At 43.9% G+C, this 26,982-nt stretch overlaps 3 protein-coding genes across 4 annotated transcripts; all 3 read left to right on the plus strand.

Annotated features, from left to right (window-relative positions):
- Positions 1–8,517: 8,517 nt before the first annotated feature.
- On the plus strand, positions 8,518–9,489 carry LOC131190372 (zinc finger protein 239-like). The gene has a single exon (XM_058167692.1). It carries the CDS (start codon positions 8,518–8,520, stop codon positions 9,487–9,489), a length of 972 nt encoding a protein of 323 aa, XP_058023675.1.
- A 2,528-nt stretch (positions 9,490–12,017) lies between these two features.
- Positions 12,018–12,986, plus strand: LOC131190373 (zinc finger protein 239-like). Its single transcript, XM_058167693.1, has one exon. The coding sequence runs from the start codon at positions 12,018–12,020 to the stop codon at positions 12,984–12,986; it is 969 nt and encodes a 322-aa protein (XP_058023676.1).
- Positions 12,987–19,907: 6,921 nt separating this feature from the next.
- On the plus strand, positions 19,908–26,427 carry LOC131192506 (zinc finger protein 239-like). Of its 2 annotated transcripts, XM_058171709.1 has the most exons (3): positions 19,908–20,048; positions 22,361–22,444; positions 24,608–26,427. In XM_058171709.1, exons 2-3 carry the CDS (start codon positions 22,411–22,413, stop codon positions 25,393–25,395), a joined length of 822 nt encoding a protein of 273 aa, XP_058027692.1. In that variant the 5' UTR covers positions 19,908–20,048; positions 22,361–22,410; the 3' UTR covers positions 25,396–26,427. The 2 variants fall into 2 exon arrangements, with proteins under 2 accessions (XP_058027692.1, XP_058027691.1); XM_058171708.1 differs by lacking the exon at positions 19,908–20,048 and having other exon boundaries at positions 21,834–22,444.
- The last annotated feature ends 555 nt before the right edge of the window (positions 26,428–26,982 follow it).

Genomic DNA, 26,982 nt, shown 5'->3' on the forward strand with positions numbered 1-26,982 from the left:
TCAACTCCCAGAATTCCTCAGCCAGCAAAGCTAAACAAAGCTGGCTGAGGAATTCTGGGAGTTGAAGTCCACGAGTCTTAAAGTTGCCAAGGTTGGGGACTCCTGCTTTAAGGGATTTCAGATTTTATTCCTCCATGCCTTAATTTCTATGGATTGAATTATCAATTTGTTCAGCAACCAAAGATATAACAGCCCTAGATCATGAGAGGGATTTATGACAGCTCCTCGTAATTGTGGCCATCATAGTTTCCCCATGGTAATGTGATCATGAGTCAGGCATTTGACAACCAGTTCACAGTTCCGATTTTGCAGGGTCCCACAGTCACATAATCACCTTTTGTAACTTTCACTGCTGACTTGGCGGGACCTTGGAGGTCATCTAGTCCAAACCCCCTGCTCACGCAGGAGACCTGTACTAGAGATTCGAACCATCGAACTGCCAACCTTTCTGATCGACAAGCTCAGTGTCTTAGCCACTGAGCCACCTGCTCACAATCCTTGACTTACGACCACAATTTAGCCCCACATTTCTGTTACTAAGCAAGACAGTTCTTAAATGAACTTTGCACAACCTTATGACCTTTCTTGCCACAGTTGTTAAGTAAAATTGTAAAGTTAGTAACACAGTTGTTAAATGAATCTATCTTCCCTACTGACTTTGCTTGTTAGGTCATAAATACATAAGAGCCATGGTGGCGCAGTGCTTAGAATGCAGTACTGCCTGCCGGCTACTTCTGTTGACTGCCGATTGCCTGCAATTTAGCAGTTCGAATCTCACCAGGCTCAAAGTTGGCTCAGCTTTCCATCCTTCCAAGGTTGGTAAAATGAGGACCCAGATTGTTGGGGGCAATGGGCTGACTCTGTAAACCGCTTAAAGAGGGCTGTAAAGTGCTGTGAAGCGGTATAAAAGTCTAAATGCTATTGCTATTGCTACATGCCGATTGCCAAAGGTCCGGTTTTTGATCACGTGTCCATGAGGATGCTGGTGGTAAGTGTGAAAAATGATCATAAGTCACTTTTTTTCATCGCTGTTGAAACTCTGAACGGTCACTAAATGAATGGTTGTAAGGACTACCTCTAGTGAAAAAATTTTTAAGGTCAAAAGTCAAAATGATAAAACATAAGCTACAATTTGCTTCCTTATTCAGAAAATGGTGAGCTTTGAAGAGGTGGCTGTCCATTTCACAAAATCAGAATGGGCTCTGTTAGGCCCAAAAGCAAGAGAAATGTACAGGGACGTCATGTTGAAGACATATGAGAATATGGCATTCGTGGGTAAGTACCACTTTCTCTGTTTCTCCCTCAATTGGTAGAAATTTAATCTAGATTGCAGAAAATATGACTTCTGTAACAGAATCATCAGTGCTTGGAATACTTTACCTGACTCTGTGGTCTCTTCTCATAATCCTAAAAGCTTTAACCAAAAACTTTCTACTATTGACCTCACCCCGTTCCTAAGAGGACCATAAGGGGCGTGCATAAGCGCACAAACGTGCCTACCATTCCTGTCCTATTGTTTTTCTTTTCTTCTTCCTATATATATATATATATACTTATACCTCCTAATATTTACTCATATATGTGTTTATATGCTATATAATCTTTTTGTATGATACCTACATATATTGTTGTGACAAATAAGTTAAGGCAAAAGGGCTTGACCACCGAGATTAATCCAAGGAGGTTCTGGATTGGTAAAAGGAAATACTGCTTAAAGTGATACAGGATATAGAGTACTTCCATCAAATGTGTTGATGGTGGCCAATTTATAATATTTCCTATTGGTGAGAACAATTAATCAGTGGAACGGATTGCGTTCAGAAGTTGTGGGTGCTCCAACAATGGAGGTTTTTAAGAAGAGATTGGATAGCCATTTGTATCGAATGGTATAGAGCAGGGGTCTCCAACCTTGGCAACTTTAAGCCTGGAGGACTTCAACTCCCAGAATTCCCTAGCCAGCAAAGCTTTGCTGGCTGGGGAATTCTGGGAGTTGAAGTCCTCCAGGCTTAAAGTTGCCAAGGTTGGAGACCCCTGGTATAGAGTGTTCTATGTCAGGATTCCAAGTAATAGACCCATAGCAAGCAAAACTCCGAGGCAGGTAGGTTCCTTAAAGAATAGCTTTATTGGATATATCATATATATCATATTGGTGAAAACCAACTTGAAGGTTCCCAGGGTTCTCACCTAATTAAAAGTAAAAGTTTGTCATTTTCTCAAAACAGTCACATGGGCCTCTGTGGCTCAAACTGCTAATGCAGTCTGTTATTAACAGCAGCTGCCTGCAATTACTGCAGGTTCTAGTCCCACCAGGCCCAAGGTTGACTCAGCCTTACATCCTTTATAAGATAGGTAAAATGAGGACCCAGATTGTTGGGGGCAATAAGTTGACTTTGTATATAAATATACAAATAGAATGAAGACTATTGCTAACATAGTGTAAGCCGCCCTGAGTCTTTGGAGAAGGGCGGGATATAAATGCAAAAAAAAACAAAAACATGGTCCATTCACGGCACTGTCTGGTGGTTGCCTGGTGACATCACTCCGACTTCCTCTGCCCAGGTGTGAGAATGTTCTTGGTTCCCAAGAGAAAGTATTTTGTTTTGGCTACAAAATCCCAGCTATATAAAACCCCTCCTCCCTGTCTGACAGCTCCAGTGTGGCAACACTGAATTGTCCAAGATGGCTTCGGTCAAGTCAGTCTCAGGGTTGACATCAGGGGTGAAATCCAGCAGGTTCTGGAGAACTGGTAGCGGAAATTTTGAGCAGTTCGGAGAACTGGCAAATACCTCTGGCTGGTCCCAGAGTGGGGTGGGAATGGAGATTTTGCAATATCCTTCCCTTGGAGTGGGGTGGGAATGGAGATTTTGCAGTATCCTTCCCCTGGAGTGGGATGGGAATGGGGATTTTGCAGTATCCTTCCCCTGGAGTGGGATGGGAATGGGGATTTTGCAGTATCCTTCCCCTGGAGTGGGGTGGCATGGGGATTTTGAAGTATCCTTCCCCTGTGGGGTGGAAATGGAGAATTTGCAATATCCTTCCCCTGGAATGGGGTGGGAATGGAGATTTTGCAGTATTCATCCCCTGGCATGGGGTGGGAATGGAGATTTTGCAGTATCCTTTCCCTAGAGTGGGGAGGGAATGGGGAGTTTGTAGTATCCTTCCCCTGGAGTAGGGTGGGAATGGAGATTTTGCAGTATCCTTCCCCTGGAGTGGGGTGGGAACGGAGATTTTGCAGTATCCTTCCCCTGGAGTGGGGTGGGAATGGAGATTTTGCAGTATCCTTCCCCTGCCATGTCCACCAAGCCACACCCACCAAGCCACACCACACCCACCAAGCACACCCACAGAACGGTAGTAAAAAAAATTTGGATTTCACCACCGGTTGACATCCTGCAAAATCCCCATTTTCTCCCGATCAGTTGGGACTTGGGAGGCAGAGAATAGATAGGGGCGGGGCCAGTCAGAGGTGATATTTACTGGTTTTCCGAACACTCAAAATTTCCGCTACCGGTTCTCCAGAACTGGTCAGAACCTGCTGAAACCCACCTCTGGATGTGTCGTGTCCTCCTCCCCCTCCGACGACCGGGTCTAGGAAGTCCGTATCAAGCGAGGCAATGAAGCCTCTGCAGCTTTGCCAAATTCCTTTCAGATTTCTCAGGGCAGGCAGGAATCCAAGTTGTGACTTCAGCAAACTAGATGAGACTTTGCTTGACTCAAGGAATGCCAAAAGCAGGTCCTTTATATAGGCTGTGGGGTGTGGCTCCATGACTCAGCATTTGTCCAGGCCTACCCCTCCCTTCCTTCTGCTGGTGTCGCCTCTCAGATCTCCGGAAGCTAGGATCCTCCCACTTTGAATTGTTTTCTGCTGTTTGAGAAAGGGAGGGGTCAGAAGGCATAGGCCCGAGTAATTCCAATCCGTGGCTGACTTCCTCTGATGGCTGAGCCAAAGGAACACACGCCGTATGAGTGAGGTTTGTTTGTTCATTCCTGACATCCTGTCCGGGCATGGGGCCAGGGCATGACAGGCCGTTCATCTTCATTATCAGACTCAGAGTCTGATAGCAGACCCAGGACGAGATAGGAGGGGCCCGGCTGAGGAGAGGAGGGAGGACGAGGCACAACAAGATGGCACCTCCCCATACTCCCTTACCCCACACACACAAAAAGATCTGTTTTTCAGAGTTGCATTAATATTACAGATAGTCCTTCTCTGCATTCTTTCTAGAGTCTCAACATCTTTTTTATATCGTGCCGACCAAAACTGGAGGCAGTATTCCCAGCCTGGTCTTAGCAAGGCATTACAGGCAGCCCTCGACTTAACAACGGTTCATTTGGTGATCCTTCAAAGTTACAACAGCACAGAAAAGAGTGACCTATGACCATTTTTCACCCGTATGACCGTTGCAGCATCCCCACGATTATGCGACTTACATTCAGATGCTGGGCAACTGACTCACATTTATGACAGCTGCAGGGTCCCGGAGTCATTGCGATCCCCTTTGGTGACCTTCTGACAAGCAAAGTCAATGGGGAAGCCAGATTCACTTAACAACCGTCACGTAGCAAGTCACTTAACAAATGTGGCGAGAAAAGTTGTAAAATGGGGCAAAACTTGCTTTAACAGATTTCTCACTTAGCAACATAAATTTTTGGGCTCAATTGTGGTCGTAAGTTGAAAATTATTTGTAGCATATTTTTCTGGTGTTTTTCTTTTCTTTTCTTCCTTCCTCTGACCTTCCCCCCTTCTTCAAACAGGACTTTCTTCTTCAAAGCCAGATCTAATCTCCTGTTTACAGCAAGGGAAAATCCTATTGGAACCCGATCAAGAAAGAGAGACCCCTTTTCTATCATGCACAGGTGAGGCAATTTGATCCAATAGTTTGACAGGTTTTGTTTTTTTTTGCACAACTGATACGTTCTTTAACTTCTAATGAAGAGCAATAATCTGATGAACACATAAACACTTTTGCAAAGCCTCTTTGCAATAAAATTATCAAGTTATAATTTATTTTTTCATTTGACTTGCAAGTCCAGCCATGGTTTCCGTAGGAATGTGCAAGAGAATGACTCTACTACATACAGGTAGTCCTCGACTTACAAAAGTGATATAGGACTGTTTTTCACACAACTATTGCAGCAACCTTATGGTTATGTGATCACAATTCAGATGATTGATAACTGACTCATATTTATGACGGTTGCAGTGTCCCAGTCATGGGATCAATTTTATAACCTTCTGACAAGGCAAAGTCAATGGGGAAACCAGATTCATTTAACAACCATATTACTAATTTAACAATTGCAGTGATTCATTTAGCAACTGTGGCAAGAAAGCTCATAAAATGGGGCAAAGCTCACTTAGCAACAGACATTTTGGGCTCAATTGTGGCCGTAGGTTGAGGACTACCTGTATAGATATTTCATTTTATTTATTTATTTTATTTATTTATTTAGATTTTTATACCGCCCTTCTCCCGAAGGACTCAGGGCGGTGTACAGCCAAAGTATAAAAACAACACAATGTACCATTAAAACAAAAACTTAAAACAAACATAATCCATAAATGGCCGAAATTAAAACAATCAAATTTAAAAACCCTTAAAATTTATAAATAATAACCCCGATTAAAATTACGTCTTTACGTATTAAAATAACGTATCTTTTTTGCCATCTCCTGAAAAACCTGGCCTTGTTCAATTCTTCACATTTGAAAAGAAACTTAAAAGGAGGCCTGCATGCTGCAAATCTGTATTAAATGTGGCGAAATGGATACAATTTTAAGATGTTGATAGGAAAATAGCAGGCAATATGTAGTCTGTTGGGGAGAATGAAAATGTCAGCCGTCCCAATTTGGCTGTTGTGGCCCGCCGGCGGCCAGCAGAGCTGGCAACAGAGTCAGACAGTGAGGAGGTTGGGGAGGAACATGGGCCAGTCCTGGTGGCTCAGGAAAGCTCAGACAAGGGCTCTGCATTGGAGGCAGTGAGGCAGAGGAACAGCTTGAGCCTGTTCCCAGTGTGCGCATGTGCAGAGCTGCCAGAAGACAAGAACAACTCAGAAATCAGGGTCGACTTGGGAGTAAAGCCACACCTTGGAGATGATTGCCCCCTCCCATAGAACACAAAAGAAGAGTGAACAGGGAGGGGGCTTTTGCAGGAAACAATTCGTTCCACAAGGGTGGAAAGTTCCATTCGTGACTCTAAGAGACTCTGTGCCAAGTTTTGTCTTGTACTGCATTTGGAAACAAGTCATGTGGCAGCTTGCCAAACGAGATAAGGTGTGTTGATAAATATTCCTTTGAAAAACTGTTTGGACAAGCCTTGCTGACTGTGAATGAAAGTAACTCACAGTTGTGTAAATAAAAGAGGTTTTGCTGAGATCAATTCCTGCTTCCTGCTTTTTAAGGGAGCCTAGGTCAGAACATTGGCCAGTTAGAAAAGAAACACTCTCGAATCCACAGTTAGCAAAAGTATAATTTATTAAAGCCAAGTGGTTTCAGAAGAAGCAAAGCTGGATCTGGAGTTTTTGCACCCAGTATGAGTATGACAGGCTGACAGCAAGCAAAGCATGGCACGGCAGGATGGCAATCCTGACAGAAAATCTATCAAAAGAAACAAAAATACAAGGGCGTGCTTCTGCCCGATGTGTTATCTTGACGTGAGATTTGGATATGACAGGAGAAACATCAAAATCAATGGGAGAGAAATATTACAAAAGACTTTTGTTAAATATGGAGAGGGAGCGTCAGGAAGAAATGGTTACTGAATCAAGGTGGACTGAATTAAAAAAAAGCTAGAACAGGTAGTCCTTGAGTTAGGACCATCCTTCCAGCCGCTCTTCAAAATTACGTTGGCACGGAACGAGGAGGACTTACAATGGTCCACAAAGTTGTGGCCGTCGTGGCATTCCCATTGTCATGTGATTGCCATTTGTGAATTTTCTTGCTGGTTTCCCTCTGTGGCTCAGACTGCTAATTCAGTCTGTTATTAAGAGCAGCTGCCTGCAATTACTGCAGGTTCTAGTCCCACCAGGCCCAAGGTTGACTCAGCCTTCCATCCTTTATAAGGTAGGTAAAATGAGGACCCAGATTGTTGGGGGCAATAAGTTGACTTTGTATATAAATATACAAATAGAATGAAGACTATTGCTAACATAGTGTAAGCCGTCCTGAGTCTTCGGAGCAGGGCGGGATATAAATGCAAATATATATATTAAAAAAAAGCAAAAGTCAATGGGGAAGCCAGCAGGGAAAGTCGCAAATCATTCCTCTTAAGTTGTCCCTGCTGCTTTTTTTCCTCCCTGAATGCCCCACTGTGGAACACGGAGATCCGTGGCTGCCCCTGTCCACAGCACTTGCTTGAGGCACACTCCCTGTGGCACCTGCATACCCCCTGCACTCCTTTTCTGGGGGTCTCCTGCCCCTTTTGGCTTAATGACCCACGTGGTCCTCTATAACCCCATTGCTTAGTGACGGAAATGCCAGTCCCAATTGCCATTGCAATCTAAGGACTGTCCGTAACCAGACTGAAAAAAATATATATTAAGTTATTGGTTATAGAGAGAGAATGAATGGGGATTGAATCGCCAAACAAATACAGAGAAGAAGGGAAGACAAGTTTGGATGGAGGGGGTCCTCAGGAATAAGGAAGTGATGTTTAAGACTCAACAATGTGTGAATTTGTGAGTGGATCAGAGGTGGGTTTCAGCAGGTTCTGACCAGTTCTGGAGAACCGATAGCGGAAATTTTGAGTAGTTCAGAGAACCGGTAAATACCACCTCTGACTGGCCCCGCCCACATCTATTCTCTGCCTCCTGAGTCCCAGCTCATTGGGAAGAAATGGGGATTTTGCAGTAACCTTCCCCTGGAGTGTGGAAGGAATGGAGATTTTACAGTATCCTTCCCTGCCACACCCACCAAGCCATGCCCACCAAGCCGCACCCACAGAACCAGTAGTAAAAAAATTTGAAACCCACCACTGGAGTGCATGTGTGAAAAGCAAGGATGCTTTACAACAGGGGTGTCAAACTCAAGGCCCGGGGGCTGGATCTGGCCTGCGGGGTTCCCGTGGGGCCACCCTGGAAACAACGAAGAATCAGCCTGTGGCGCCTCTGCCAACAAAAATGGAGCGTGCAGTCCTCCCAAATTCCATTTTTGCTGGCAGAGGGTTGCAGGGGGCCGTCGCAGATGAAAACAGAGCTCGTTAGCCCGTTTTTGCTGCACTCGGGCCGCCACAGGCGCCTCGGGCCTGCACTCGGGCCTGCACTCGGGCCGCCACAGGCGCCACCTGACATGAGTGACCTCAAGCTGGCCACTCCCACCCTGGCCACGCCCCCCCCGGTCAAACGCAACCCTGATGCGGCCCTCAATGAAATTGAGTTTGACACTCCTGCTTTACGAAGATGAAAAATGTGGAAAGATATCAAGAAAGTTTTTTATAAATTAGAACAGGGTTTTATAGAGTTTTTTTTTCTCCCCTTAATGATGATTGATTTGTTCCTGAAGTTGCTGCAAAGGAGGTTATGCGGTCGTATCTCAACTTCTGTTTTATTTCAGTAGGACCTGAGCAAGTGAGCGAGAATGAAGAAACGTCCATTCAGTTTTGGCCAGGAGACAGGAGGCAGCAAAGAAAACATAGTAGGAAGCGAAAGGAAGAAAAGTCAATCCCGAGCAAAAAAAGTCAAATCCAAGGGAATAAGAGTCGGAAAGGCAGCTCTGCTTCCAACCTGTCTAACAAGAGATCCGACAGATGTCCAATCTGTGGCAAAACCTTCTCCAGTAACGCTTACCTTGCCATTCACATGCGCTGCCATACAGGAGAGAAGCCTTACAGATGCTCAGAGTGCGGGAAGAGTTTCAGTTGGTCATCAAACCTATTTTCTCATAGGAAAATCCACACTCGAGAGAGACCCTATCCATGCTCAGAGTGTGGGAAATGTTTTAGACGGAACACAGACCTTCAAGCGCACCAACTCACCCACACTGAGGAGAAGCCCTATGCGTGTTCTTACTGTGGGAAGAAGTTCAAGACCAGAGGAAATATGAACAGACATGAAAGAATCCACCGAGACGAGAAGCCCTTCGCGTGCTCAGAATGTGGACTCGGATACAGATACAAAGAGCAGCTCGTCCTTCACAAAAAAAGTCACACAGGAGAGAAATCCTACAAATGCCCAGACTGTGGAATGAGTTTTAGTTGCAGAAGAAATTATCAGAGACACAAGAAAATTCACGGGGAAAAGAAATTACATCGATGTTCAGATTGTGGAAAAGACTTCTGCAATAATTCATACCTGAAGCTACACCGAAGGATCCATACGGGCAAGAGACCTTACCAGTGTTCCTTCTGCAGTAAAAAATTTACCTTCAGTTCCGTTCTTACAATGCATAAGAAAATCCACACGGGAGAAAAACGTTACAAATGTCCAAAATGTGGCAAAGGTTTCAGGAAAAAATTCTACCTTAATAAACATATGGAACAGTGTAAACATTAATGCTTAGATTGTGGGAAAATGTTTGGCCAACTTGCACACCTACAGCTGCATAAAAGGAAACATACCGGCAAAAAACCATTCGAATCAGTGATAGGTTTCAATTTTTTTTACTACCGGCTCTGTGGGTGTGGCTTGATGGGCGTGGCAGGGGAAGGATACTGCAAAATCTTCATTTCCTCCCGATCGGCTGGGACTCGGGAGGCAGAGAATAGATGGGGGCAGGGCCAGTCAGAATTTTTACAACCAGTTTATTTATTTATTTATTTATTTATTTCGATTTTTATACCGCCCTTCTCCCGAAGGACTCAGGGCGGTGTACAGCCAAGTAAAATTCAATATATAAACATTAAGAGAAAGTTAAAAAACATATTATAACGTGGCCCAAATTTTAAAACAAATTTAAATCTTAAAATATAAATAACCCCAGTAAAATTTCAGTCCAGTCCCGCTTGAATAAATAGGTGCGTTTTCAGCTCACGGCGAAAGGTCCGAAGATCAGGCACTTGACGTAAGCCAGGGGGAAGTTCATTCCACAGCGTAGGAGCTCCCACAGAGAAGGCCCTTCCCCTGGGGGCCGCCAACTGACATTGCTTGGCGGACGGCACCCGGAGAAGGCCCTCTCTGTGTGAGCGTACGGGTCGGTGGGAGGCATAAGGTAACAGCAGGCGGTCCCGTAAGTACCTGGGTCCTAAGCCATGGAGCGCTTTAAAGGTGGTAACCAAAATCTTGAAGCGCACCCGAAAGACCACAGGAAGCCAGTGCAAACTGCGCAGGATTGGTGTTACACTATTACCCGCGCAGCTGCATTCTGGACTAACTGCAGCCTCCGGGTGCACTTCAAGGGCAGCCCCATGTAGAGAGTATTGCAATAGTCCAAGCGGGAAGTGACAAGGGCATGAGTGACCGTGCATAAGGCATCCCGGTCAAGGAAAGGGCGCAACTGGCGCACCAAGCGTACTTGGTGGAAGGCCCTCTTGGAGACGGTCGCCAAATGGTCGTCAAATGACAGTAGTTCTCTAAACTACTGAAAATTTCCACTACCGGTTCTCCAGAACTGGTCAGAACCTGCTGAAACCCACCTCTTATTCGAATTGCTTGCATTGTTTAAAAAGTTTTGATTGTAGATCTTCGCTGATGATTCACCAGAGAATTCATACAGGAGAAAGACCGTATGCATGCTTCGTGTGCAATGTTCCCTCTAATTTTTCACGAGTCTGAGCAAGCACACTAACTCCCTGAGCGGTCCCTTGGACCACTGTGAGCAACATCAGACGTGCGCACTGTGGTCATGCCAGCATCGCATCCATTCAAGTCACATGATTTATTAAAAGAATCAAATTACAGCATTTACATTTCTGTTATAACACTTTTAATTAAGTGATTTAGCCCACTTACACAATGAAAATTACAAAAATCTTGTTCATGACCTGTGTAGTATGTTAACGCTATTGGAAGTATAAATATTTAATTTTAACTATGGCATAGCATGAGCTTCCAACCAAACCAAGCCAACTGTAAACTCCCGATTTTGAAAACATACTTAACATTTTTATTATAAAGCTCTGACTTGCATTATGAGCATAAGCCATTGTGTGAAGCTCCTGCCATGCACTGGGTGAGATTGTTCTACTGTGGTCTGGGAGACAGTCAAGTAACTCTTTTTCCACAAAATTCAGTATATGACACACTCATTTGATTTTTACAACTCAAACTAGTGGCAGTGTTCAATGATCAATATCCATAAAAGAAAATTGTAAATAAGTGACACTAGATGAGCACATTCTGATTGAAGACTTAAATTTCACCTTAATTTTCCCGTCTGTCCTTCTCACGTCTCCAATGGTTGTACACATTGTCCAGGTTGATGGCCTCGTCTGCTTGCAGCTTTGACTTTATGCGCATCAGCTGGTCCAAATGATCCACTTCAAGACGATTTCTGGATGCTGTTTTGATCCGATTCATTAAACTAAATCCTCTTTCACAATCCGCACTGGATGCTTGAAATGTAGCACAAATATCCACTCAAGGCCCGGGGGCTGGATCTGGCCTGCGGGGTTCCCGTGGGGCCACCCTGGAAACAACGAAGAATCAGCCTGTGGCGCCTCTGCCAACCAAAAAGGAGCGGGCAGGCCTCCCCAAATCCATTTTTGCTGGCAGAGGGTTGCAGAGGGCCGTCGCAGATGAAAACAGAGCTCGTTAGCCCGTTTTTGCTGCACTTGGGCCGCCACAGGCGCCTCGGGCCTGCACTCGGGCCTGCACTTGGGCCTGCACTCGGGCCGCCACAGGCGCCTCCTGACATGAGTGACCTCAAGCTGGCCACTCCCACCCTGGCCACGCCCCCCCCCGGTCAAACGCAACCCTGATGCGGCCCTCAATGAAATTGAGTTTGACACTCCTGCTTTACGAAGATGAAAAATGTGGAAAGATATCAAGAAAGTTTTTTATAAATTAGAACAGGGTTTTATAGAGGTTTTTTTTCTCCCCTTAATGATGATTGATTTGTTCCTGAAGTTGCTGCAAAGGAGGTTATGCGGTCGTATCTCAACTTCTGTTTTATTTCATTAGGACCTGAGCAAGTGAGCGAGAATGAAGAGACGTCCATTCAGTTTTGGCCAGGAGACAGGAGGCAGCAAAGAAAACATAGGAAGCGAAAGGAAGAAAAGTCAATCCCGAGCAAAAAAAGTCAAATCCAAGGGAATAAGAGTCGGAAAGGCAGCTCTGCTTCCAACCTGTCTAACAAGAGATCCGACAAATGTCCAATCTGTGGCAAAACCTTCTCCAGTAACGCTTACCTTGCCATTCACATGCGCTGCCATACAGGAGAGAAGCCTTACAGATGCTCAGAGTGCGGGAAGAGTTTCAGTTGGTCATCAAACCTATTTTCTCATAGGAAAATCCACACTCGAGAGAGACCCTATCCATGCTCAGAATGTGGGAAATGTTTTAGACGGAACACAGACCTTCAAGCGCACCAACTCACCCACACTGAGGAGAAGCCCTATGCGTGTTCTTACTGTGGGAAGAAGTTCAAGACCAGAGGAAATATGAACAGACATGAAAGAATCCACCGAGACGAGAAGCCCTTCGCGTGCTCAGAATGTGGACTCGGATACAGGTACAAAGAGCAGCTCGTCCTTCACAAAAAGAGTCACACAGGAGAGAAACCCTACAAATGCCCAGACTGTGGAATGAGTTTTAGTTGCAGAAGAAATTATCAGAGACACAAGAAAATTCAAGGGGAAAAGAAATTACATCGATGTTCAGATTGTGGAAAAGACTTCTGCAATAATTCATACCTGAAGCTACACCGAAGGATCCATACGGGCGAGAGACCTTACCAGTGTTCCTTCTGCAGTAAAAAATTTACCTTCAGTTCCGTTCTTACAATGCATAAGAAAATCCACACGGGAGAAAAACGTTACAAATGTCCAAAATGTGGCAAAGGTTTCAGGAAAAAATTCTACCTTAATAAACATATGGAACAGTGTAAACATTAATGCTTAGATTGTGGGAAAATGTTTGGCCAACTTGCACACCTACAGCTGCATAAAAGGAAACATACCGGCAAAAAACCATTCGAATCAGTGATAGGTTTCAAATTTTTTTACTACCGGCTCTGTGGGTGTGGCTTGGTGGGCGTGGCAGGGGAAGGATACTGCAAAATCTTCATTTCCTCCCGATCGGCTGGGACTCGGGAGGCAGAGAATAGATGGGGGCAGGGCCAGTCAGAATTTTTACAACCAGTTCTCTAAACTACTGAAAATTTCCACTACCGGTTCTCCAGAACTGGTCAGAACCTGCTGAAACCCACCTCTTATTCGAATTGCTTGCATTGTTTAAAAAGTTTTGATTGTAGATCTTCGCTGATGATTCACCAGAGAATTCATACAGGAGAAAGACCGTATGCATGCTTCGTGTGCAATGTTCCCTCTAATTTTTCACGAGTCTGAGCAAGCACACTAACTCCCTGAGCGGTCCCTTGGACCACTGTGAGCAACATCAGACGTGCGCACTGTGGTCATGCCAGCATCGCATCCATTCAAGTCACATGATTTATTAAAAGAATCAAATTACAGCATTTACATTTCTGTTATAACACTTTTAATTAAGTGATTTAGCCCACTTACACAATGAAAATTACAAAAATCTTGTTCATGACCTGTGTAGTATGTTAACGCTATTGGAAGTATAAATATTTAATTTTAACTATGGCATAGCATGAGCTTCCAACCAAACCAAGCCAACTGTAAACTCCCGATTTTGAAAACATACTTAACATTTTTATTATAAAGCTCTGACTTGCATTATGAGCATAAGCCATTGTGTGAAGCTCCTGCCATGCACTGGGTGAGATTGTTCTACTGTGGTCTGGGAGACAGTCAAGTAACTCTTTTTCCACAAAATTCAGTATATGACACACTCATTTGATTTTTACAACTCAAACTAGTGGCAGTGTTCAATGATCAATATCCATAAAAGAAAATTGTAAATAAGTGACACTAGATGAGCACATTCTGATTGAAGACTTAAATTTCACCTTAATTTTCCCGTCTGTCCTTCTCACGTCTCCAATGGTTGTACACATTGTCCAGGTTGATGTCCTCGTCTGCTTGCAGCTTTGACTTTATGCGCATCAGCTGGTCCAAATGATCCACTTCAAGACGATTTCTGGATGCTGTTTTGATCCGATTCATTAAACTAAATCCTCTTTCACAATCCGCACTGGATGCTTGAAATGTAGCACAAATATCCACAAGCTGTGAGACATGTTTCAGCTCCTCACATTTTAGTGTTGCAACCACCATATCTGAAAATGTGCTGATTGACCCTTGTTTCAGTTTTTGCCTCAAAAAATGGGAGAAAAATGCTGAAAAATGGTTTCAGCAGGTTCTGACCAGTTCTGGAGAACCGGTAGCGGAAATTTTGAATAGTTTGGAGAACCAGTAGTGAAAATTCTGACTGGCCCCGCCCCCATCTATTCTCTGCCTCCCAAGTCCCAGCAGATCAGGAGGAAATTGGGATTTTGCAGTAACCTTCCCCTGCCACGCCCACCAAGCCACACCCACAGAACCGGTAGTAAAAAAATTTGAAACCCACCACTGAAATGTGTGGATTGTGGACTTCATTTAAAAAAACACAGCTAGCTATAAACACTGCAAAACTCGCACAAGCAAGGCTATCTAAGAGAAATGGCAATACTATACAGTAGCTTTCCCAGTTCTTTGGAATTAAGTGGGGCTAACTAAACAAAAGGAAATTATTTGCATATGGGCCTGGTTGTTGCATTTATGTAATTGATTTCACCTGGTAAACCCACTTTTATCATCTTCCTTTTCTGCCAAAGTGATGCTCTGCTGTTTCTAGAAGAGAATAAGTCTTCCCCCACTCCCCCTCATCCCCATACTGCTTTTCAGGAGAATGGAAATAAGCAATACATAATAAAAGTATTTTTTGTTTTAAAATACATGCAATACAGTGGTGAAATTCACATTTTTTTACTACCGGCTCTGTGGGTGTGGCTTGGTGGGCGTGGCTTGGTGGGCGTGGCAGGGGAAGGGTACTGCAAAATCTCCATTCCCACCCCACTCAGGGACCAGCCAGAGCTGGTATTTGCCGGTTCTCTGAACTACTCAAAATTTCCGCTACTGGTTCTCCGGAACCCGTCAGAACCTGCTGGATTACACCCGATGCAATAAAACCATCGCTGCTTATATAGCTTTGAAGTGTGTGAATAGAAGTAATCAGCTCTTCTTCCTTTGCAGAAGAAAAGTGCTAAAACCAAGTGTTATCTTGCAAGAGATTAAAAAAACATAAAAACCACTGTGCATTTCAGCCATTTAATGCTGATGGCAGGGTTCCAAGTAATAGATTCATATCAAGCAACACCCCAAGGCTAGTAGCTTCCTCAAAGAACAGCTTTATTGGAAATATCATATTGGCACATATCTAGTGAAAACTGACTCTGAAAGGTCCCACAGTTTTTCACCTAATTAAAAGTTTTTCTCTCAACCCCAAACAATCAGTCATATGGTCCAAGTCATTGATGGCCTAAATCAGGGGTCTCCAACCGTGGCAACTTTAAGCCTGGCGGACTTCAACTCCCAGAATTCCCCAGCCAGCTTTGCTTTGATTCTGGGAGTTGAAGTTCGCCAGGCTTAAAGTTGCCACGGTTGGAGACCCCTGGCCTAGATACTGTATGATATATAGAAGGAATATAAAGCAAACTTATAGACTGCATAAACCAGTGATGGCTAACCTTTTCCGGACCGAGTGCCCAAAGCGTGCGCACACGCGCGTGAATATGTGAGTGTGCGCCCAAACCCTCAAAATGCAATGCATGCATGGCCCCGTGCATGCGCCCCGCTCCCCCTGCATGAACACATATCCCCCACACGCCCCGCTCCCATGCATGTGCACGATGCCCCTTGCATGCATCCTGCCCCCCGCGCATGAGCACCCCCTGCATGCATTACACCCCCTGCACATGCATGGCAGAGACCCGAAGACCAGCTGTCTGGCAGGAGGCGCGTTTGCACGCGTGGCGGAACTGAACTGGGGGACAGCTTGCGTCCCCACAGAGATGACGCTGCGTGCCACCTCTGGCACGCATGCCATAGGTTCGCCATCACGGGCATAGACAGATAAACATATACCAATTGAGTTTTAATGTATCTTTTCTTTTTATGTATACTGAGAGCATGTGCACTAAGACAAATTCCTTGTGTGTCCCATCACACTTGGCCAATAAAGAATTCTATTCTATTCTATTCTATTCTATTCTATTCTATTCTATTCTAGAACAGAACAGAACAGAACAGAACAGAATAGAATAGAATTTTTATTGGCCAAGTGTGATTGGACACACAAGGAATTTGTCTTGGTGCATGTACACTGAGAGCATATGCACCAAGACAAATTCCTTGTGTGTCCAATCACATTTGGCCAATAAAAATTCTATTCTATTCTGTTCTGTTCTGTTCTGTTCTGTTCTGTTCTGTTCTATTCTATTCTATTCTATTCTATTCTATTCTATTCTATTCTACTAAAACTCTCCTTGCAACCTTCAATTAGCCAAAACACTGTTATTATGGAACTACATACAATCTTTGAAAAAAAGGTACCTCAGATGGGCTAACTTACATAATGCATCCACACCTGGGGACCTCATTTGATCACTTCAGCATCACTAACCCAATGGGACTGGTCCAATGGTGAAATCCAAATATTTTTATTACCAGTTCTGTAGGTGTGGCTTGGTGGGCATGGCATGGGAAGAATACTGCAAAATCCCCATTCCGTCCCCACTCCTGGGGGAAGGATATTGCAAAATCTCCATTCCCACCCCACTCTGGGACCCGCCAGAGGTGGTATTTGCTGCTTGTCCGAACTGTTCAAAATTTCCGCTACCGGTTTTCCAGAACCTGTCAGAAACCGCTGGATTTCACCCCTGGACTGGCCCATCCCAGCCGTGCTGGTAGAAGGGGCATGCTACGGATCACTTTGGTCAAATAATTTCAGCTGGTGGGATTCAGGAGCCCAGATGAGATCCGCTGCCACCTTTCTGACATTTCATAAAAGGGTGGAAGATAATGCATAAATAAATTATAATATATTATTGTTGGGGTTTTTTTTATTTTTTTTTTTGTTTTGTTTTTTGCATTTATATCCCGCCCTTCTCCGAAGACTCAGGGCAGCTTACACTATGTCAAGCAATAGTCTTCATCCATTTGTATATTTATATACAAAGTCAACTTATTGCCCCCCAACAATCTGGGTCCTCATTTTACCTACCTTATAAAGGATGGAAGGCTGAGTCAACCTTGGGCCTGGTGGGACTTGAATTTGCAGTAATTGCAAGCAGCTGTGTTAATAATAGGCTACATTAGCCTGTTGCGCCACCAGAGGCCCCTTTATTATTGTTATTATTGTTATTGTTATTATTAGGAGTATTTATTATTTATTATTATTTATATTTATATATTATTATATATATTATTTATATATTATAATAAATATTATTATTTATTTATTTATTATTCATGGTTTTATTGGCTTGTCATGTTTGTAAACTGCCCGGGGTCACTTCAAAGTGAGATGGGTGGCAAGCAAATAAGCAAGTAAATAACTCTGCTGGCTTCCCACAAGAAAAAAAATCAATAGAGAAGCTAGCAGGAAATTGGAAGTCGCTCCCACTTCCATTGCTTTTTTGCCTGTGGTTCATTCTGTTTATTTATGTAAGTGACTGCTTCTAAATGGGTGAGGGGGCAAGGGGATGCCCAGAGGTGTGGCAAGGGTGAGGCGTGAGTCAGCTTAGCAACAGAAATTTTGGACTTGATTGTGGTCATAAATCGAGGACTACTTGTATATCATTATCTAATGCAATTATACAAGTACATATACGTATATTTCTAATACAGAGTGGTATGGTGGCTTAGAGGTAGAGCTCTTGCTTCACAATCAAGGGCTGTGAGTTCAATTCTGGGTAGAGGTAAATATTTCTCTCTCTGGGCACAATGAAAATTTATCTGCTGAACAAAATTCTGCATTGGTGATAGGAAGGGCATCCGGCCAATAAACACTCTACTAGCTCCATTCAATTGCCCAGATTCCACCCCACAAGGGATTATGGGATTGTTAAAAGATGATGACGATATATTTCTAATACGTTTATATGAAGTTATAATGGCTCTTTTTCACACATTATTGTTGCAACATCTCCACGGGTCATGTGATCAAAATTCGGATGCTTGGCAACTGATTCATATTTATGACTTAACGGTTGTTAAGTGAATCTGGCTTCCCCATTGACTTTGCTTGTCAGAAGGTCACAAAAGGTGATGATCACAGGACCCTGGGATACTGCAACCGTCATAAATATGAGTCAGTTGCCAAGTGGCTGAATTTTGATCACGTGACCATGGGGATGCTGCAACGGTCACTAAATGAACTGTTGTAAGCTGAGGACTACCGGTTTTTGGTACAGTATTCTTTGGCTGCCCTTAGATATGCAGGGTTGAATATCCCACGGTGGCGCAGTGCTTAGAATGCAGTACTGTAGGCCACTTCTGCTGATTACCGGCTGCCAGCAGTTTGGCAGATCGAATCTCACCAGGCTCAAGTTTGACTCATCCTTCCATCCTTCCAAGGTGGGTAAAATGAGGACCCAGATTGTTGGGGGCAAAAGGCTGACTCTGTAAACCGCTTAGAGAGGGCTATAAAAGCACTGTGAAGCAGTATATAAGGCTAAGTGCTATTGGTATTGCTACGTGCCGAAGGTCTGATTTTTGAACACGTGTCCATGAGGATGCTGGTGGTACGTGTGAAAAATGGTCATAAGTCAAATTTTTTCTTCGCTATTGAAACTCTGACTCTAAACCACTTAGAGAGGGCTGTAAAGCACTATGAAGTGGTATATAAGGCTAAGTGCTATTATTGCAGAAAAAACAATTGCTACCAACTTGCCTTCCATTTTTTAAAATTTGAATTTATATCCCGCCCTTCTCCGAAGACTCAGGGCGGCTTACACTGTGTTAAGCAATAGTCTTCATCCATTTGTATATTATATACAAAGTCAACTTTTATTGCCCCCAACAATCTGGGTCCTCATTTTACCTACTTTATAAAGGATGGAAGGCTGAGTCAACCTTGGGCCTGGTGGGACTTGAACTTGCAGTAATTGCAGGCAGCTGTGTTAATAACAGACAGACTTAGTCTGTTGAGCCACCAGAGGCCCCATTGAGGAACTGTATACTGTACGAGTCAAAAAATATTTACAGACCCCTTGCATCCTGGACATAAACTGTTTCAACTCCTACCCTCAAAACAACGCTATAGAGCACTGCAGAACAGAACAACTAAACTCAAGAACAGTTTCTTCCCAAACTGCTAAACAAATAATTCCCTCAACACTGTCAAACTATTTACTAAATCTGCACTACTATTAATCTTCTCATCGCTCCCATCACCCATCTCCTTCCAGTTATGATTGTATGACTGTAACTTTGTTGCTTGTATCCTTACGATTTATATTGAGATTGATTGTTTCCTGATTGCTTATTTGTACCCTATATGACTATCATTAAGTGTTGTACAGTGGTGGGATTTAGCCAGTTCGCGCCACTTAGGGAGAACCGGTTGTTAACTTTCTCAGCAGTTTGGCAAACTGGTTGCTGGAAGAAATCATTAGGGCAGAGAACCGGTTGTTAAATTACTTGAATCCCACCACTGGTGTTGTACCTTATGATTCTTGATGAACGTATCTTTTCTTTTATGTATGCTGAGAGCATATGCACCAAAGAAAAATTCCTTGTGTGTCCAATCACACTTGGCCAATAAAAAATTCTATTCTATTCTATTCTATTCTATTCTATTCTATTCTATTCTATTCTATTGCTATCTCAGGCTCCCTACCCTTCATCCATCCATCCCCTCCAACAGCTGATTAGTAGGGTCTGCCCTTGCCAGTCTCCTGGCAGGGCTTCGGTCACATGATAGGAAGCGGAAAGCAAGGGAAAAGCCGCCTTTAAAACACAGAAAGGAGAAGGAGAGAGTCTTCCCAGGTCTGTTTCAATCGGCGGGTGCGTTGGGTGCCTTAATCCGGGTTAGCGGCCCCTTAAAAGTGCTTTCTCCCACCAAATGCCTCTACGTGCTCCCAGCTTTTTAAAATTCACCTTCCTTTTTCCCGGGGTAGTCCTTTTTTAGGGATTGCCCTGATGCAGTTGGTGTGGGTAGATGGGTAGAACTTAACCCATTTATAAAAGTTTGCTTGTTTTCTTCCCAAAAGTGGTTGGGCTGTTGAAAAAGAGAGGGGGGGAAACACATCCGACTGGGGAAAAAGAAGAAACGCCCGACCAGTGGGATTGCTCAAGAGGTAAAACAAATGGGGAGGAAGAAGAAAGAATGCAGCATCCAGAATTTAGAATAGAATAGAGTTGGAAGGGACCTTGGAGGTCTTCTAGTCCAACCCCCTGCTTAGGCAGGAAACCCTACACCACTTCAGACAAATGGTTATCCAACATCTTCTTAAAAACTTCCAGTGTTGGAACATTCACCACTTCTGCTGTAAAGTTGTTCCACTGATTAATTGTTTTCCTGCTGGATTAGAGGCAGGCTCTTCACTAAGCTATCCATAACCCCATTGCTGCTCCGTTTCCCCCACTCCTACCCTGTTGAAATTAACTTTTAAATCCTGCCTCCTTGCTTTTTATAGTGTTATTTTGAAACCACATCTGCCCAAAATGAATTGTATTAGTACTGGACAGCTACTGACTGGAGTTGCGTATCAACAGATCATGACTATGACTGTCGTTAAGTGTTGTACCTTATGATTCTTGATGAATTTATCTTTTCTTTTATGTATGCTGAGAGCATATGCACCAAGACTTCTGTGTCTAATCACACTTGGCCAAATAAAGCCTATTCTATTCTATTCTATTCTATTCTATTCTATTCTATTCTATTCTATTCTATTCTATTCTATTCTACTCTACTCTACTCTACTCTACTCTACTCTACTCTACTCTACTCTACTCGTCTGGGTGGAAATCCTCTTGATCTGAGCACGAGTAGCTTTTGAGTAAATACGGCTGTGTTCGGATAACGTGGGGCTCACTTGTGTAATAGGACAGGGGACGATTCAGCACAGACCGAGCCATCATATTTAAAAGCGTTTCAGTTTGCTTTTAATTTCACTGAAGTCAGAAATACATTTTAAATTTTCACCATTTTTATCCTGGCTGCTTATTGTTTAAAGTTTGGTTCCAACAGGCCAGTCAGAGGCCAGAAATGATGCAGAACCTTATTAGATATGGGTATGTCTACTCTGATGAAAAGAAGGACTAGGGGTGACATGATAGTAGTGTTCCAATATCTCGGGTTGCCACAAAGAAAAGGGAGTCGGGCTGTTCTCCAAAGCACCTGAGGGTAGAACAAGAAGCAATGGGTGAAAACTAATCAAGGAGAGAAGCAACTTAGAACTAAGGAGAAATTTCCTGACAGTTAGAACAATTAATGAGTGGAACAACTTGCCTCCAGAAGTTGTGAATGCTCCAACACTGGACGTTTTAAAGAAGAGATTGGATAACCATTTGCCTGAAGTAGTGTAGGGTTTCCTGCCTGGGCAGGGGGATGGACTAGAAGACCTCTAAAGTGCCTTCCAAGTCTGTTATTCTATTCTATTCTATTCTATTCTATTCTATTCTATTCTATTCTATTCTATTCTATTCTATTCTATTCTATTCTATTCTATTCTATTCTATATAGATATGAAATCAACTCTGAGGGTTCATGACTTTTCAGAGAGATCAGAGGAAAAACAAGCCTGCTTTTTTAAAAAGGAGAGGGAGGAATTAGAGATGAACAGGTTTCTAAAATGTGTGTATTTAGGTCATCCTGGCTTGGGGTGCTGGGAGAGGTTGGCTTAGGTCTGAAAATATTGGAGCCCAAAAAGACCTTCCAGATCAGTGTTTCTCAACCTTGGCAATTTTAAATATTGCCATCTAGAAGGGCTTAGGCAGCATACCTTCTCAGTAGTGGCCTCTATGCTTTGGAACAAAAGCCAGCAATTTTCTCAACCGTGGCAATTTGAAGCTGTGTGGACTTCAACTCCCAGAATTCCCCAGACAGCCAACAGTTATAAGGGATCACTTATAACTTCCAAATTTGAAAACCCATTTAAAAATTGGCAAGTACCGAGGATTGAACTCTGCTTGATAATGTGTGATCTAAAAAGCCAGCTTGTACAATTTTAGCCTTGGAGAATAGAAGTAGGCAAGAAAAATACTCAGCTGCTCAAATCAGGGTGGTCTATTTCCCCCAAATTACCATTTTAAAACTGTTATTATTTTGACTCTTCTTTCGTCCCCCATGACAGGAGCAAGTGGTTTTCTGGTGCTAAACTCAAATGTTGGATTTGGAGTGGCTATGGAAGAAGATTCTGGCAGCATCATTGTTCTAGGTGAGGGCTCTTCCTCCTCAAGAATTGTGAATCTTCCCCGACTTCCAGGAGGACTTGCCTTGAAAATACTTCACAGGCGTTTCTCCAGCCTCACTTGGAGGTTAACGTAGATCGTGCAAAAATGAACCCAGGCAGCCACTTCTGGGGAGCAGTTTACCTGCAGGTGTCTTGATGTTTTAAGAAAGAGATGGAGCAGCAGCACACAATCCATGACCAATGTGCCATTGCTGTCGTGCTTCCCTTCAGCTCCATGTGCTGCTTGGAGACACAAGGCAGCCTTTGGGGGCACCATTGACCCCGTGTTTCCAGAAAGATCTATCTCTCCCTCAGGGTTTCCATTTCATGCTGTTTTTTCCTAGTGATTGCTTTGCTAGCTAAATTTGGGAGGTGGGGGGGAAAGAGGAAATGAGGCTTGCTGTGGGTGGTTTCAGATAATGAAAATAGATGATCGTGGTAAATCAGGGTAAATAGATCTCAACGTACGGCCGATTGCTTAGTGACTGTTTGAAGTTATGATGGTTCTACCTTGGGACTACTTACAGCCTATATTTGAAATTATGATGGTTTGTCTCCCATGGTCAAGTGACTGAATTTTTAGGTACTTGACAACATGGCCACATTTACGGTCTGTTTTCAACGCTCCACGGTCACATGACTGTGTGTTGTGACTTTTACCTCAACTGACACTTCTGATTTTCAGCAGAACTGTGCTCCCAGTGGAGCATTGGCTTGCTTAACGATTGCAGATTCATTTAATGATCACGATGATTTGTTTTCAACAGCCGCTACATAATTCATAAAACCAGATCGGTCACATGACCTATCCGTTTTTACAACTATCATGGCTTACATTTGCAATGGACGTATGCTGCTTTAGGGTTGCAAGTTGAGGACTACCTGTGTCCTTAGTTTTTGTTTTGTTTTGAGGTATGGGGTTGGGTTTTAAGCTATTTTCTGGGATGTAGAATTGTATAGGTCAGTGATGGCTAACCTTTTTGCTATCGCGTGTCAGGAGGCGGGGCAGGGGGGTCATGTGCACATGTGTGTGCCCACACTCATAATTCTATGTGTCCTGCCCCCACGAATGCACACCTTCCCCGCTCCCAGCACGTGATGGCCCGGTAGGCCCATTTTTCTCTCTCACCTGGCTCCAGAGCCCCTCTATGAGTCTGGGGAGGGTGAAAACGGGTGCTGATTTTCAGGCCTTCTGGGCCCACCAGAAGTAGGGAAACAGGCTGTTTCCTGCCTCTGGAGGGCCTTGGGGGTGATGGGGAAGGCCCATTTTTCTCTCTCACCTGGCTCCAGAACCCCTCTATGAGTCTGGGGAGGGTGAAAATGGGTGCTGATTTTCAGGCCTTCTGGGCCCACCAGAAGTAGGGAAACAGGCTGTTTCCTGCCTCTGGAGGGCCTTGGGGGTGATGGGGAAGGCCCATTTTTCTCTCTCACCTGGCTCCAGAACCCCTCTATGAGTCTGGGGAGGGTGAAAACGGCCTTCCCCACCCCACACCCTGGAGGCCCTCCAGAGGCCAGAAATGGCCCATTTGTTAACTTCCGGTTGGACAGGAAGTAACGTTTTTTGCTGTCCCCAGCCTCCAGAGACTCCTAGAGAGGCTCCAGTGCATTTCTACCATCCCTGTAACCACTCTGGCCTTTATTTTCCACGTCCCTTCAGGCCCTGCTACGTCTCCGGCTTACCACACTCCTTCCTGTTGTTGCTGTCACTTGACCTGGCTACATACACAAATACATATGTACATACATACATATTGATAACATTTCATTCCTGGATTAACCCACTACCTGAATTCTCCCACTATTTCATTTTTATTTATCATTTAGGACAGGGGTCTCCAACCTTGGTCCCTTTAAGACTTGTGGACTTCAACTCCCAGAGTTCCTCAGCCAGCAAAGCTCTGGGAGTTGAAGTCCACAAATCTTAAAGTTGCCAAGGTTGGAGACCCCTGGACTAGAAGACCTCCAAGTCCCTTCCAACTCTGTTATTATTATTATTATAGTCGTAAGTATGAAAAACAGTCCACAAATCACTTTTTAAAGTGCCGTTGTAACTTTGGATGGTCACTAAACGAATGCTTGTAAGTGGAGGACTACCCATATTAACCCCAGGCCTACATAAAGACTGATACCCTCAATTCTCTCTTCCAGAAGGTGATGAGGATGAAAGAATGTACACAAGAGAGGATCCCCATTACTGTCCGATGTACGGCAAAGGTTTTGGTGATCCATTGGGCCTCCTGGATCACGAGAGGCCCAAGGCCACCGAGAAACGGTACAAGTGTGCTGACTGCGGGAAAGGCTTCAAGAAACGGTCGGCCCTCCTCACCCACGACCGGACCCACACGGGAGAAAAACCCTACAAATGCTTGGAATGCGGGAACAGCTTCAGTAACAAATCCAGCCTGACCAGACACAAGAGGAAACACACTGGAGAAAAGCCGTTCGGTTGCTTAAACTGTGGGAAGCGTTTCAGCCAGAGCTCGAGTTTAATCAGGCATATGAGGAATCACACCGGCCTGAGGCCTTATATATGCTCAGATTGCGGCAAAAGCTTTAAGCAGAGCTCCAGTCTCCTGGTCCATGGGAGAACCCATACTGGAGAGACTCCGTATAGTTGTTCCATCTGCGGGAAACGCTTTTCCCAGAGCTCAAACCTTGTGAAACACGAAAGGATCCACACTGGGGAAAAACCATACCGATGCTCGGACTGCGGGAACACCTTCAGTAACAAGTCCAGCCTTACTAGGCATAGGAGAAACCACACGGGGCAGAAACCCTACAAATGTTCCCAGTGTGGGAAAAAATTCAAGCAAAGTTCAGGCCTTCTGAAGCACGAGAGAATCCATACGCGGCCCGGCTTCTCGAATTATTCTCATCCTAGCTTGGATCCGGATTCCAAGCTACCTGTACCAGAGGTGGGTTGCAGCAGGTTCTGACCAGTTCTGGACAACCGGTAGTGGAAATTTTGAGTAGATCGGAGAACTGGTAGTAAAAATTCTGACTGACCCTGCTCCCATCTATTCTCTGCCTCCCGAGTCCCAGCTGATCGGGAGGAAATGGGGATTTTGCAGTAATCTTCCCCTGGATTGGGGAGGGAATGGAGATTTTACAGTATCCTTCCCTTGCCACGCCCACCAAGCCATTTCACACCCACAGAACCGGTAGTAAAAAATTTTGAAACCCACCACTGGCCTGTACGTGAGAGAGACCACGTTGGAGAGACTGTATAAATTGCTTGCATACTATGAGCTAAGTTTTATTTGGCGTCAGTAACAAGAGGATGGGGTTCAAACAGAATAGAGCTGTATTTGAATAGTAGCGGGGAAAGTATTGGTGGATAGATAAAACAAACCCTGCCGAGTTTGTGACTGTGGCCTCAGCCAAACCCTCTTTTCCTGCAGCTTTGCAAACAGAACCCAAAGTGGAAGAAGTTTGAGATGTGGTGATGGAGTTTTCAGAGTTTGACCGTTTTTATGCATGAAATGACATCATGGGTTTAATAATTTCATGGATCTTTCATGGGGAAAGAGACATCTTGAAGAGACACTTTAGTTGATTATTAATCAAAATGCCACATTGTATAAAGAAGGAAAAGATTAAAGTCTGTCTCGAAACCTGCCCTACCTTTAAGTGACAAGGCAAACTCAGGTTGGATGTTGTCGGCCTTCCTAGGTAGATCAGACCAAGAAACAGACACTATGTAGGCCTAACGCTACCTAGTAGTGTAATAGTATCTGTAATAACATGTACTATGTTATGTATGAATGTACTTCCCCATCTCTTCTTTGTCTTCTAGAGAATTTTTGGGGGTTGCCTATCTGAGACATTTTTGTAAACTTCTTTCTTTGGGCTTAAGCCACGTTTATCTATTTACAGGTAGTCCTCGACTTACGACCATAATTGAGCCCAACATTTCTGTTGTTAAGTGAGACATTTGTTAAGTTAATTTTGCCCCCTTTTTTACGACCTTTCTTTCAGTGAATCACTGCAGTTGTTAAGTTAGTAATACCGTTGTTAAGTGAATCTGGCTCCCCCATTGACTTTGCTTGTCGGAAGGTCGCAAACATGACCCCAGGACAGCATGACCGTCATAAATATGAACCAATTGCTAAGTGTCTGGATGTTGATCACGTGACCATGAGGATACCGCAACGGTTGTTAAGTATGACAAATGGTCATAAGTTACTTTTTCCTTGCCATTCTGACTGAACTGTCACTAAACGAACTGTTGTAAATCGAAGACTACCTGTATTGCCTTGGTAACAGATCTTTCCTTTCTCCATCAAGACCATGCTCTACAGATATACTGTACCGACTTTTGGAGAATTAAGCTGTAGTTTGACATCTACAAGGTATCTTGTATCTCCTGAATTAGCTTCTTGTGGGGGTTGAAACATATTATACCATTAAAGGTGCTAGAATTTAAATCCAATTAATCAGCCAGGTTGCTTCCAATTCTGGAATTTGCCAGGGGTAGGGAGCGAGGATGGCTGTTGGAGAGGACAAAATAATATTTTTCTTTC

This window comes from Ahaetulla prasina, chromosome 2 (assembly GCF_028640845.1).
Source record: "Ahaetulla prasina isolate Xishuangbanna chromosome 2, ASM2864084v1, whole genome shotgun sequence".
NCBI lineage: Eukaryota > Metazoa > Chordata > Lepidosauria > Squamata > Colubridae > Ahaetulla > Ahaetulla prasina.

Bases quoted from the DNA above. Each gene is read 5' to 3' on its own strand.
- LOC131190372 (XM_058167692.1), top strand. From the start codon at position 8,518: ATGCGGTCGTATCTCAACTTCTGTTTTATTTCAGTAGGACCTGAGCAA.
- LOC131190373 (XM_058167693.1), top strand. From the start codon at position 12,018: ATGCGGTCGTATCTCAACTTCTGTTTTATTTCATTAGGACCTGAGCAA.
- LOC131192506 (XM_058171708.1), top strand. From the start codon at position 22,354: ATGACAGGAGCAAGTGGTTTTCTGGTGCTAAACTCAAATGTTGGATTT. The intron at 22,445-24,607 runs GTGAGGGCTCTT...TCTCTCTTCCAG, and splicing joins TGGCAGCATCATTGTTCTAG to AAGGTGATGAGGATGAAAGA.